This window comes from Lipotes vexillifer, unplaced genomic scaffold (genome assembly GCF_000442215.2).
Source record: "Lipotes vexillifer unplaced genomic scaffold, Lipotes_vexillifer_v1.1 scaffold1094, whole genome shotgun sequence".
In the NCBI taxonomy this organism is placed as follows: Eukaryota; Metazoa; Chordata; class Mammalia; order Artiodactyla; family Lipotidae; genus Lipotes; species Lipotes vexillifer.
Window position 1 is genome coordinate 2,496,084 of NW_006792775.1, and position 12,420 is coordinate 2,508,503.

The 12,420-nt window shown below is 62.0% G+C and overlaps 1 protein-coding gene across 2 annotated transcripts in view; it reads right to left on the minus strand.

Moving 5' to 3' along the window:
* OSBPL5 (oxysterol binding protein like 5) overlaps positions 1 to 3,029 on the minus strand; it is a 29,341-nt gene extending 26,312 nt beyond the window's left edge. Inside the window, exons 1-2 of one of the 2 annotated variants that reach the window (XM_007465964.1) lie at positions 2,879 to 3,029; positions 1,533 to 1,615 (exon numbers count right to left, since the gene is read on the minus strand). In XM_007465964.1, the coding sequence (XP_007466026.1) occupies positions 1,533 to 1,615; positions 2,879 to 3,014 (219 nt within the window). In that variant the 5' untranslated portion in view covers positions 3,015 to 3,029. The remainder of the gene's footprint in view (positions 1 to 1,532; positions 1,616 to 2,878) is intronic. The other variant, XM_007465963.1, reaches the window with a different exon arrangement.
* Positions 3,030 to 12,420: the final 9,391 nt, after the last annotated feature.

Sequence of the window (12,420 nt, forward strand, 5' to 3'; positions counted from 1 at the left end):
TAAAAAAATAAATGTGTCCGTAGACAGATGACTGGACAAACAAAGTATGGTCCAGCCACACAGTGGAATATTATTCAGCCTTAAAAAGGAAGAAAATTTTGACCCAGCTACAACCTGGATGAACATGAGGACATTATAGTAAGTGAAATAAGCCAGACACAAAAGGACAAATACTGTGTGATTCCACTCATAGGAGGTCCCTAGAGGAGTCACATTGATAGAGACAGAAAGTAGGACGGCGGGGCCCAGAGCTGGGGAAGGGGTGGGACGTGAGTGTTTAATGGGGACAGACTGTCAGTTTTATAAGATGAAAAAGTTCTCGGGATGGATGGTGGTGATGGTGACATAATGATGTGAATGTACTTAAACTGTAGACTTAAAAATGGTTAGGATGGTACATTTTGTTATGTGTATTTTACTGTAATCTAAAAAAAATTTTTTAATCAAAAAAATTCCACACACACAAATGCAGGCGCTCCAACTGCACTCCCAGCAGCCGGCAGCCCTGGGGACCGAGGCGGGGAAACGCTGGCTGAGGTGGGACCCACGAAAGGTCCAGTTTCTTCCCTGCCCTAAGTGGACACAGGGAGGACCGCCACACACTCCTTATTTGACAGAGGAGGGCGTGGGGTCCCAGAGGAGCAGGCAGTTGTCACTCTGGGTCTCACGGGGCAGCCAGGGTGGGGAGAACTGGCCTCTATGTGCCCCCAGTCCCCCAGCCGCACCGCCAGAACTGGGGCCTCCAATCTGGGGTCCGTGGCTCCCCTGGCTTGAGGCCCTCGGGGGAAGGAAGGGCGTGTCTGCAACCTGGCACCTGTACGTGGGGCCCCACACCCTCCCTGGACCAGAGCTTCTGCCTGGAGGTGCACGGCTGGGCCCCAGCTGAGAGGCGCTGGGCTGGGGAGCATGTGGTATGTGTGTGTGTGTGTGTGTGTGTGTGTGTGTGTGTGTGTGTGTGCATCTGTGTATGTGTATCTGTGTGTGCATCTGTGTATGTGTATCTGTGTGTGCATCTGCGTGTATGTGTGTTATGTGTGTGTACATGTACGTGCGTGCATCTCTGTGTGCATGTATGTTGTGCATCTGTGTATCTGTATGTGCATTTGTGTGTGTATCTGTGTGTGCGCGTGCCCTTTCCCCGAACTCAGTGTTGCCCTGGAGAAGGTGCACGGTGGAGGGCGCAGCACAGACACAGGCAGAGGGAGGATGCGCTCATACCTGGGTGGGCTCCCTATGACAGAAGAGCCCGGGGCCTCCTTTTACTGTGATTTTCTGTCCCTGAGGCCCCCTGGCAGCCCCAGCCTCCTCCGGGCCCTGCATCCCCAACCTGTGCTACTCAAGAAGGTGGCTTTGATAAACAACTCACAAGCTCTGTGACTCCGTCCCCAGCTCCAGCAGCCTCCCTGACTCAGAGCCAAGGGCTGGGAATGGTGGGTTCGGCCGGCGGCCCTGCTGTCCCCTCCCTCCAGCCACTTCCCATCGTCCCCAGGGCAGGCTCCCTGCCTTGGGTCCTCCCACAGCCGGGCTCCTACCGGTGGCACTTTCGTGGCAGAGCCTGGGGTCGGGGGCCCTTCATCCCTGGGCGGCGATGGGCTGTTGGGCTCCATGTCCTTCCCTGCAAGAGAGTGGCTGGTATGAGGACCAGGGCATGGCTGCCGGGCAGCCCCTCCGCCGCTGCCCAGTGTGTGGTGGGCGAGGCACGGGCACCGGCACGGGTGGCCTGGGCGGGGCAGGAAGCCAGCCCAGGCGGTGGCTGCGGGACCAGAGAGCTAATGAGCACCAGCCAGCGTCATGAGGGGGTGTCACCGCTGGGAGAAGCCCGGGTGCCCTGGGCGCTGGTGTGGCACACCCTCTGGGGTCTGTAAGACAGGCCCCCTGTTTTCAGTTCAGGGTACCCAGACCTCGCCTGGCTTCCCCCCACGCCCCAAATCCGCTGGCTGGAATTCCATTGCTCCCCAGTGCTGGGCTCTCAGAGGGAGGTGGCCAGACACTGTCCCCAAGCCCCTCCCAGCAGACTTCCTCTCCAGCTTGCTTGAGGGGAGGGAGGGGGGCATGAGGTGTCTGGATTCGACCCTGTGGGGAGCGGCTGCCTGTGCCCTGCTCTGTTTTTTTTTTTTTTTTTTTAAACATCGTTATTGGAGTAGAATTGCTTTACAATGGTGTATTAATTTCTGCTGTATCACAAAGTGAATCAGCTCTACGTATACATACATCCCCATATTCCCCTCCCTCTTGCGTCTCCCTCCCACCCTCCCTGTCCCACCCCTCTAGGTGGTCACAGAGCACCGAGCTGCTCTCCCTGTGCTGTGCGGCTGCTTCCCACTAGCTATCTGTTTTACATTTCGTAGTGTATATATGTATATGTTACTCTCTCACTTCGTCCCAGCTTACCCTTCCCCCTCCCCATGTCCTCAAGTCCATTCTTTACATCTGCATCTTTATTCCTGTCCTGCCCCTAGGTTCTTCAGAACCACTTCTTTTTTTTTTAGATTCCATATAGCTCCGTTTGTTTTGAAGACGGTTTCTAAAGCTCAGGTTCACGGGCAGGAAGAGGCCATGGTCTCAGAGGAGGCCTGAGGCCGCCTGACGGGCCACTCCCGCCCGCTCCCTGTGGCTGGTGGTTTATTGCCAGGTCCCTGCAGGAAGTGGAGAAGCAATGACTAGGGGAGAGCCATCCTGACCGGGAGGCACCAGGGGCTGGGGTGTGAGCACAGCGAGGCCGACGCCCTCCCTCCCCAACCCGGACAGCACAGAGAGGGAAAGGGACCTGCCCGAGGCCACACAGCTGGGCTTCGAAGCTGAGGAGGGCCCAGGCTCGGCAGCTGTCCCCACCCGTGGCCCACGCGCCAGGTGACCGGGTTCCCATGTGGACACTGACCTGGACCCAGAGGGTCGAGCTCATTCTCTCCACCCAAGAGCAGGTTGCGGCTGAGTTTCCGGGGGTCGACTTTCTGAGGGGTGGAGGAGGGCGGACACAGTGAGAAGCGTCGTCGCAGAAAGGCCTCCTCCTTCATGGCGTGGGCGCTGGGGGGCTTCTGGAAGGAAGGAGGGGAGAGTACTGGTCACGCCTCATGCCGAGGCTGGGGCAGCCTGGGGCCTGGAGGGGGCATCCTCCACCCGCCCCGGCAAGGGGACCAGAGACCCGCCAGAGAGCCAGGGCCGAGTGGCCAGGGCCACGGTGTCTTACGGGGACCCCTGAGGTCCCCACTCAGGGGACGTCTCAGAAAAGGGACGAGGGCCCGAGGGGCCTGCGGGTCACCCAGGGAAGGCTGCACGACCAAGCTCAGGCTTTCCAGGGCCCACGGCAGAAGCCAGGCTCGACCGGCCCCGCTGGAAGTTTGGCTGTCACAGCTGTGGCAGGACCCCCTGCCCCCCAGGCCCGGCACTAAGTTGGCTCTGTAGGACCCTGGACACGGTGAAGTGGAGCTGAGGTGGGCCCCTGACCCGTGCCGGGCCACAAGACTTCCCCCGCTAGGGGATGGAGCTCCGGGGTGGGAAGACAGTGACTGGTGCACGCAGGGGAGGGGGCCAAGAGCTGCCCAGAGAGGGGGACGCAGACGGGCCAGACAGGCGGCCACAGAGCCCTCGGGGGAGCTGGCATGAGGCTGGGGCCGTCCCTGAACCTGGCCTGCCCATCCCACCTAAGGACGCCTCGAGACCCCGCCTCCTGCCGTCCCCTGCTTCAGCTCCCGGCTGGCTTTCTGATACCTGCACCCAAAGTGCCTTAACTCGGAGAGGAAGTGTGCAGGCGTGCTTACGGCGAGGTGCACCCGAATCCACGCTCCGCCCAAGACATCACCTTCCTGCTTCACAGCACTGCCCAAACCAGCGTCCGGTCCCAAGAGAAGCCGCGGCCCCGGGGGAGCCTGACGGCCCCGGGGGAGCCTGACGGCCAGTGCTTCAGGTGCCTGCCGTGCCCTCTCAAGCCCTGCCACTGGCCTGGTCTGCCCAGATCAGGAAAGAGGCAGCTCCCTCTGTCTGCTGCCCCCTTGCAGCCCCGCCCCGAGTGGGGCTGGGGCAAGCAGTTCCCAGTGGACGGCACCCCGCCACCGACGTCAGCCCATTTTATGGATGAGAAAATCATGGCTCCGAGAGCTGATGGCCTAGCCTTGTGGTCACGGCCTGGCAGATGCTGGCAGAGCAGGAACTCCGGCTCTGAATCCTGGGCTCTTTCCACTCCCTGAGGACGTGCTGCATAAAGGCCCAGTGACCGATTTCTAAAGGCCCAGGGGTACCTCCTGCCGCCTCCCGGGTGGCCTCCTGCCAAGCCCAGGACAAAGTTCCCGCTTTCGCTTTCTCCCCTGGCCCTGGGCCTTCCTGGGCGGGGCAGCAGAAACACAGAGCCTTTCCTGCTGTGACAGGTGGGCAAGTGGACCTGGGCGGGGCTTCAGGAGTAGGCAGGGTGGCGCAGGGTTCCGTCGGCAGCCCCGGAAACTCCTCTGTGCTCCCTGCCCAGGGGTCAGAGTGCGGGGGGCTCCAAGGCTGCAGTGGGCCCAGGGGCTCCACCCTTCCTAATCACTACCGTGTCACCCGGCTAAGCTTGTTACCTCTGCCATTTCACAGAGAGGGAGACTGGTTTCAGAGAGGTTGGGATTTGGGGCCCCAGGTCACACAGCTATTAATTGGCGACAGCTGTGCTTGAGTCAAGTAGGCTGATGCTCAATCCTGGCCCGAGTCCCCCCTCTCACCAGTTCAGCTTAGCTTCTAGCAAACCCACTGTGGGGAAGGAGAGGGCGGGAGTCTGGAAGCTCAGCCCCTGCTTGCAGAGTCCCAGTGGTCACTCACTGACTCCCCAGGTGTGTCTCAGGCCAGGGAGCCAGGACCTGAGAGGAGGTCCACCGCCTTCTTACTCATGTAGCTGAGATCTTCCAAGCACCCGGCTGGCAGCCAAGGTGAGTCAGACCTGCTCCTGCCCTGGAGGCCCCAGGACGCATGATGAGGGATGACACAGGTAGGGCCTCCTCACCTGGAGCTGCATGTCTCTTAGGGGTTGAGTCTTGCAAACTTGGGGCAGGGAGAGGGGCTCCTGCCCACACAGCTCAGCTCCCCCATCTGGCCACGCACCCTGGCTCTACCAGGGCAGGGTGGGGAGGCACAGAGGTCACTGGCTGCCTTTCTTCTCTCCCAGCACAGCTAACAACCAGCGACCAGCGGGCCCCACCATCTGCTCATATACACCATCCTCCCTTCCACCTTCCCTCCCTCCTTTCCATCCATCCAGCCAGCCAGCCATCCACCCATTTTCCCACCTGCCTATCTGTCCATCCATCTAACCTCCTAGCCATCCATCCATCCATCCAAACATCCAATCATTTAACCATCCATCGATCCATCGATCCAACCATCGATCCATCCGTCCGTCCGTCCGTCCAAACTCTCTTCCCTTCCTCCTCCTCCGTGATCTCTCTTGTCAGCAGAGCAGCCTGATTTCCCTTCCCCACTTCCTTCCTATTTGCCCAATAATCAGATACATCAGAGGTGACATCCAAATGGCTGAACAGCTGGTCCAGAACAGACACCCACAAATCCGAGTGCAGTGCCGGCGTGCACCCGTGGATACCCCCTCTGTGTCCTGACACCCCACACCAGGCGCGGGCCCCCAAAGGCCCCCCTCTGACCCACTCGGACAGCGAGGTGGCCCCTCTCCTTCGGCAAGGCCTCAGGGTGTACACGCAGCCCCTTGGCCTTCCCAATGCCCACCCCTGGCTGCTGTCTATGATCTCACTTGGGGTCAAGGATGGGGAGATGCTGCTTCGTTCATTTCAGAGCTAAATCCAGGGCCCCTCTTGCCAGAGGCTCCACACTGCATTTAGAACACAGTCCGGCCTCTGTCTCCTTGTCCCTGTTTTCCAGGCCATCAGGACCCCTGCCCGCTCCTCCCACCTCATTCCCTGCCTGGCTCTGTCACCCACTTGCCCCAGACACACTGGCCCCCGTTATGTTCCTTGAACACGCTAAGCCCGTGCCCACTGGGGCCTCTGCTCTGACGTCTCCCCCCGAACGCCCTCGCCCACATCTCCGTCCGTCCGTGTGGCTGGGTCCTTCTCAAATTCCACTCTCCGCTCAAATGTCACTTCCCGGAAGGTTGCCACCCCTCTGTCTCGCACAATGCCACATCCCCGTGGAACAGTCCAAGTTGCTGGACTGTTGCTACTATATTCCTTCTTCTGTGTCAACTTTCTTCCACCCCAGGATGCAAGTTCCAGGAAAGGGGACAGCACTGTCCCTCCCATTTGCTGCGTCTCCCCAGGGCCGGGAGCAGGGACTTGCAGCGGGCGTGGGCGCCACTCAGCTCCAGCGCTTGGGGACCCCAGAGCCTGGGGTGAATGAAGGCAGCAGAGCAAATGCCCCTGGGCTTCGTCCCTCCTTCTCTGCAGGTTAGGGGAGGAACCTCTGGCCAGCGTCAGCTTGGGGGCCGATTTTCACGGTAACCCTGGTGAGGTCCCTGTCCCAGGCCTCCTGCCATGCCTGGTGCAGCCGAGGACTGAGGTCCTGCCCTCCAGGCACTGGCAGGAGGCAGGAGGAATCCGGCACCTGGCGGGTCTGCGGCCCCTTGGAGGCTCCAAGCTGGGAGGACCGTCAACCCGATGCTGGGCTGACCATGACCTTGTCTGCTGCTCTGGACCTTGCAGGGAAAGCTGAGGGCTCGCAGCCCAGGGAGCACAGACCCGTGAGGATGGGAGCCAGTCCATGAGGATGGAGGGACGATGGAGGGAGGTGGATGAGGAAATAGACTCCCAGGCTGAGCCAGCAACTAGGGACCACACCCGCGGCGGGCAGCTCTCTCCCTCTGTCCCGGCCTGGGCTCCAGCTGCCCAAGGGCTCAGGGCTCCAGCTGCCCAAGGGCTCAGGGCTCCAGCTGCCCAAAGGCTCAGGGCATGCTCTCTCTCGGCCCAGCCCTGGGCCCTTGGAGCCTGGATTCTGCCCGCCTGAGCCATCTCGGCCTGCCATGTGCCTTGCCCTCACTGGCCTCCCCAACCCCTGACGGCTGGCCTGTGCCCCGACCACAGTAACACCCCTCCGTTACCCTTGGTTACTGGGGTGACGCTTGTCTGTACATAGCTCGCCCTCGGCCTACAGTTGCCCAAATTCTTTCCCCCGCTGCCATAAATGAGGCTGCTGTGGCTTCACCTGGCTCTCATTATCATGAAGTCCAGGTGTCTGAGGGGACACCGCAGGGCCTGGAGGAAGGAGCCCAAGGGCACCCCGACACGGTGAGATGGCCCCCGACACAGCACGTGAGGGGACCTGAGCGTGAGGGGCCCTGACATCCCTGTGCGGGAGCCTTGGGTGTTTCAGCAAGAGGGGGCCCCCAGCCCAGAGGCCCCCGGGCCCCCTAAGGGGGAGCTCATAGTGGAGGCCAGGAATCAGGAGGAGGGGCGGCAGCTGGGACTGCCCAGCCCTGGCGGAGCCTCGGGGGAGGGCTTTGCAGGCCTGGAGCTCAGCAGGGAAGCCGCTGCAGCCCCTGCTCAGACGCAAGACCAAGCCAGCCCCGGGGCTTGGGAAGGCGTGGCAGCGTTTCCCACGCTGACCTGCAGGGCTGAGGGTGCAGGCGTGGCCAGCTTCCTGTAGGCCTTGGCAGTGACGGCACCTCCGGGGGACGGTGGGCTGTGGTTTGCTGCCGGAGCCCTTGCGGCCCACCCAGCAAGCAGAAATCCCAGCCCTGGAGACACACGTACCCCTGGGGACAAGTCCCCCGCCGCTGGGACCGCCAGGTTTGTCCGTCTGAGCAAGCTCCTTCCCATCGAGGCAGGCGTCTAGGCGGGCCCATCCCTCGGCGCGCAAAGCTCCAGGACAGGCAGGGCTGGCCTCCCACCACTCCTTCTCCCGGCTGGTCCCCGCAGAGGGAAGGAACCCTGACCCTGGCTCACCCTGTGTGGCTGCCCTTCTTGGCCACTGCTCTGTACAAAGGCAGACCCCGAAGGGCCTTTCGGGAAGGAGGGGGGCAGGTACCAAACCTTTGGGAAAGGAAACACTTAGAACTTGGGCCTGGGGTGGAGAATCACTGCCCGACGCCAGGCACGGCTCTGAGCAGAGATAGCAATCCCAGAGCCCTCTCGGGGGCAGCACGTCTGCCCGTCTTGGGGCCCGAGGCACACACCCCTCGTGTCTTAGTTCGGTCCACGCGCTAACTCCCTGCCGGGCTGGGCTTCTGCTGTGGGGCACATCCCAGCTGATTCCTCGACTGCCTGAACCCCCGGGTACCCACTCAGGCCGGGCACCCGTAGGGCCAATGCAGCATTTCCAGAGTGAATTAGCTCACGTTGGCAAGGGGGCTTGAGAGGGGTCAGGGCTGTTGGGGGTCAGGGAGTAGCCCTGGGGGCCCAGAGCAAGTAGGGCGGGGGCCCCTCCTGCAGCCCTGCTCTAGGCAAGGTGGTGGCTGTCCAGGCATCCAGGGATGGACCCGCCTCCCCGGCATCCTCTGAGTCCCAGCAGCCTCCTTGCAGCCTGCTCCAGACTCCTATGCCCCGCTTGCACCCCGAGGATGCAGAATGCCTGGACTGATGGGCACCACGGGGGCCTCAGGTGAAACATCACTGCCAGTAGCCGTCAGGGTCCTGCAGCCACAGCCGGGACGTATCCACGGGTGGTGTCTGGGTGCATCCCTGCCCGGCAGCAGGGCGCTGGACAAGCTGACCTTCAAGTTCTACCCCGGCTCAGGAGCCTTCCTGTCAACCGCAGGAGCCTCCTGGTCTGCTTCCTTAGGGCTCCCCACTTCCTCCTGCCCCATTGCCACTCCCGGGCCACCTGGGAGATGAGGGGGACAGATAGGGGAGCACAGGACGGGAGGCAGCTCCGACTTCCGGCTTGGCCTCCCTCACCCTGCACGGCCTGAGCTGGCTCCTCGGCTTCCGTTTCCCTTCTGGGGCATGAAGGCCCCCCAGCGTCGGGGGCAGACGGGTCCCACGTGGTGCTGGCCCAGAGTAGACGGGGTATAGGTCAGGCTCGGCCCTGCCCGGGCCAGCCCCATGTCCCTGAGTTCCAGCACTTGCTCGGGCACCTGGTAGGTGACAAGCTCTCTGTCCCTAAACAAGACCGCCTGGCCAAAATCAAGGCCTGGAGAGCTGCACAGAGCCCACCCTGCCCCACCTGGGTGCCTGCACCCTGCCCCTCCCCTCCCCCACTGGAAGCTGCCTTCTGAGAAGTTATTTGCCTCTGAACGCTGTCCCCTCCCTCCACCACCAGAGGCCCACCTTCGGGCCAGAGCAATGCGATCTTTGTAAAGAAAGGTCATTGGTGCCTTATCGGCCACAGCACAGACAGGATGCCCAGCCCGCTTCTCTGGGGCCAGAATCCGCTGAGCCGCTTGCAGCTCTCGGTGGGAAGGGTGAGGCTCTGAGAAGGAATCCAACAGAATCCCGGACTCACTTCGCATCCCACCTGCAGGCGCGGAGGTGGGGGGGACAATTCTGAGCCTGGGAAAATGTCCAGTCCTGCCTGTAATGGCTGTGTGGCCTCAGCTGGCCATGCTCGTCTCTGAGCCCCTATTTGTAAAGGGGGGGTTCCTCTGAGTGGGGGTGGCAAAGTCCCCTGCAGAGGCTGAGATGGTGAACCCAGTGTGAGTTCCTGGCTGCCTGGTTAGCTTTCTCACCAGTGGCTGAGTGTCACAACTGGCCTAGCTGTGCTAGAGGGTAGGAGGGCAAGAGTTCCTGGGCAGGGGAGATGCAGCTCGGGCCATGGGGGGGCTCTCTGTTAATCGGTGGGTGCAGGAGAAGCAGGCACTTGCAGCCCGGCCACCACCAATGTGCCTGCACTCACAGTGCACTCACTTCTGCTTGAACAAAACGGATTGTAAAAGGCGAGGGGAAAAATGCTCTGAAATCACAGATAAGCTCAGGGATGAAGCCATGTGAACCCACCTGCTTGGCTCTCTGTCTGCGCACCCAATGGAGAGGTCAGCAGATCCCAGGGAAGGACAGCAGCCATCAGTTAAAGTACAGTAGCCATCAGTTAAAGGACAGCAACCATCATGTCAACACCACACATTTGCATTCCAGAAACTTGCTAAGGTCCCAAGGCTAGTGACCATGAAGTCCCTGCCAAGAGGACCCTCATGAGGGTCCAGAAACATGTCCTGGCTACTGTCCCCCACCTGGACCTAGCATCTGGGGCTCAAACTGGGCAGCCAGAGCAGCCCCCATGGGAGCAGCAGCCCCTTCAGCGCACCGTGGCATGTGGGCGCATCCCTGACAGGTCCAGACCAGTGTTCGGAACTTTGGACCTGTGCTGATGGACCCCTGACGCGTCCCAGGCCCTTTCATATGCATTATTCCACCTGATGTGATTCTTATGTTATCGGAGAGGTGAGGGTAGCAGATTTCATGATCCCATTTTAAAGATGCAGATCTCTCTTTAAAGAGGCCCCAAGAGCAGAAAAGACCAGCCTGAGGTCCAGTGGCTTGAACCGTGCCCGGGTCCCCACGAGGTGGCACAGCTTTAAGCCCCCAGTCCCCATGCACCTTGAAGATGGCTGAGGGCAGGGGCAGAAGGGAAGTGGGGTACAGGATCCTGGGGGAGGTGGTGGGAGCTGGGTCTCCCCCAGAGAGACAGTTCCCAGACAGGCCACCTCGGAGTGCCTGAGCCCTGCAGAGAGGGGCAGGAAGTGGCCCGCCCTGCTCGAGGCCTTGCTGGGGCGTTCTCGGCTGACTCAGCCAGATCACGTGGCCGTGGGTAGGGCCGGGCCCTGGCACCCGCCCACCTGGCTTCCTGACCGACACGGGGCCAACTGGCACACTCAGTACCACGATCGGCTGGCCTGGGCACCGCTCACTTGCCACTTCCTCTGCGTCAGGCCACTCCCGCCCAGTTCTGGGAAGCCCGGGCCACTGTGGCCTGATCGGATGTGGTCCCCGCTGCAGGCCTGACCCCACCCTGTCCTACCCAGGCCCTGCCCGCCCACCTGTCCCCAAATGAGAGTTTGAGTTTCTGATGCAAACTGCATCCCGGTCACAGTGCTCTGGGACGGGGAGGGGGCGGTGAGAGGGCGGGTGCTATGCAACCAGGGGGGAGTGCAGGGCAGTGGGGAGGACGACGGGGAGGGGGAGGCAGGAGCCCCCCAGGAGATGGGCTTGCTGAGGGTCAAGGGTCCGGGCTGCCCACCCTCAGGTCCAGCATCTGAACCAGGCAGCTGGATCTGGGCCCCGGAGTGACCTCACGCCCGAGGCACTGCCCGTGCTGCGGGGCTGGCTGCCGACATGAAGTCCTCCGCACACTGGGGGGCTCTCCCAGGGGTGCTGATGTCTCCCGGACATCCCCTGTGGCCTGGCTCTCCCAGCGGGGCTTCTGCCTCCCCCGGGAGACACCTCACAGGCCGCTGCCTGCCTGGGTGGTGGCGGCTGACGGGCGGCAGTTAGGCGGCTGCCCTGGGGGGCACTCGGCCACAGATGGGCACCCGCCATCTGGACCCCACGGCTGCCCATCTTCCCTCATTGCAGGGCCGAGCCTGGGCGGGAAATTCCAATAAGAAAAGGAGAACAAAGTGGGCCAGGGGCTGCTGTGGCCCAGACTCCCTCCCAGCAGGCAGGGAGGGGCGTGGAGGGGGTTGGGAGAAGAGAGGACCTCGCCGACCCTGAGGGGATCCTGGGGGCTCAAGTGAGCCTGCACTCCCCTGCAGACCCCTCCAGCCTCAGCCTATCCCTCTGCCCACCCCCTACTCCCCCCATGGGACCTTCCGCAGCTGCTCCTGTCCTGGTGGCCCTGGGGCGGGCGCTGAGCGGGCTTGAAAACTAGGTAGGTAAGAGCGGCGGCCCCTGCAGGCGCAGTCGTCCAGTAAACATGAGGCGAGGCCAGGAGGGCTGCCAGCGAATGGGTGGGGCTGAAACCTGCTGGGGGTCCCCGGAGGGGGGCACTGGCCCTCAGTGGTGCAGGGCAGGAATGGGCACAGCCAGGGCTCTACCTCAGGACATCTCTGTCAAGGATCTCCCTCCGCAGGGGAGAATCTGGCCCAGGTTCCCTGAACAACACCCACCATCTTGGACTGTATTAACCGAGAGTGAGGCCCCAGAAAAAGGGAGGGGATGATTCCAGTGGGCCCTCCTTGGTCAGACTGCTGGGTTCTGCCCTGCGCGTCTCAGCAAGGGGTGGCCCAAAGGTATGCTCTGTGAAGGGCCAGGGCGGTGCCGCCGGGGAGTGGCGCCACCTGGGAAGGGCACACACAGCCCAGCTCTCCTCTGTGTCCCTCAGGTGATTGATGGTGTGAGCTCCAGGCAGGGCCGGGCTCACGTGGGGCTCAGACAACCGCCATCTGGGGAAGGGGAGGTGCGGCGCCCACAGCCCAGGAAAAGGCAGAGCGTGTGCCGAGGCGGGTGGGCTCCTGAAAGCACCTAGAAGCTCCCTAAGAGACTCAGCAGTGTGGCCCCGAAAAGGCTCAGGTCTCCCACAGAGGTCATGGTGGTGGGATCCAGAGGTGTGGGTGCAGCA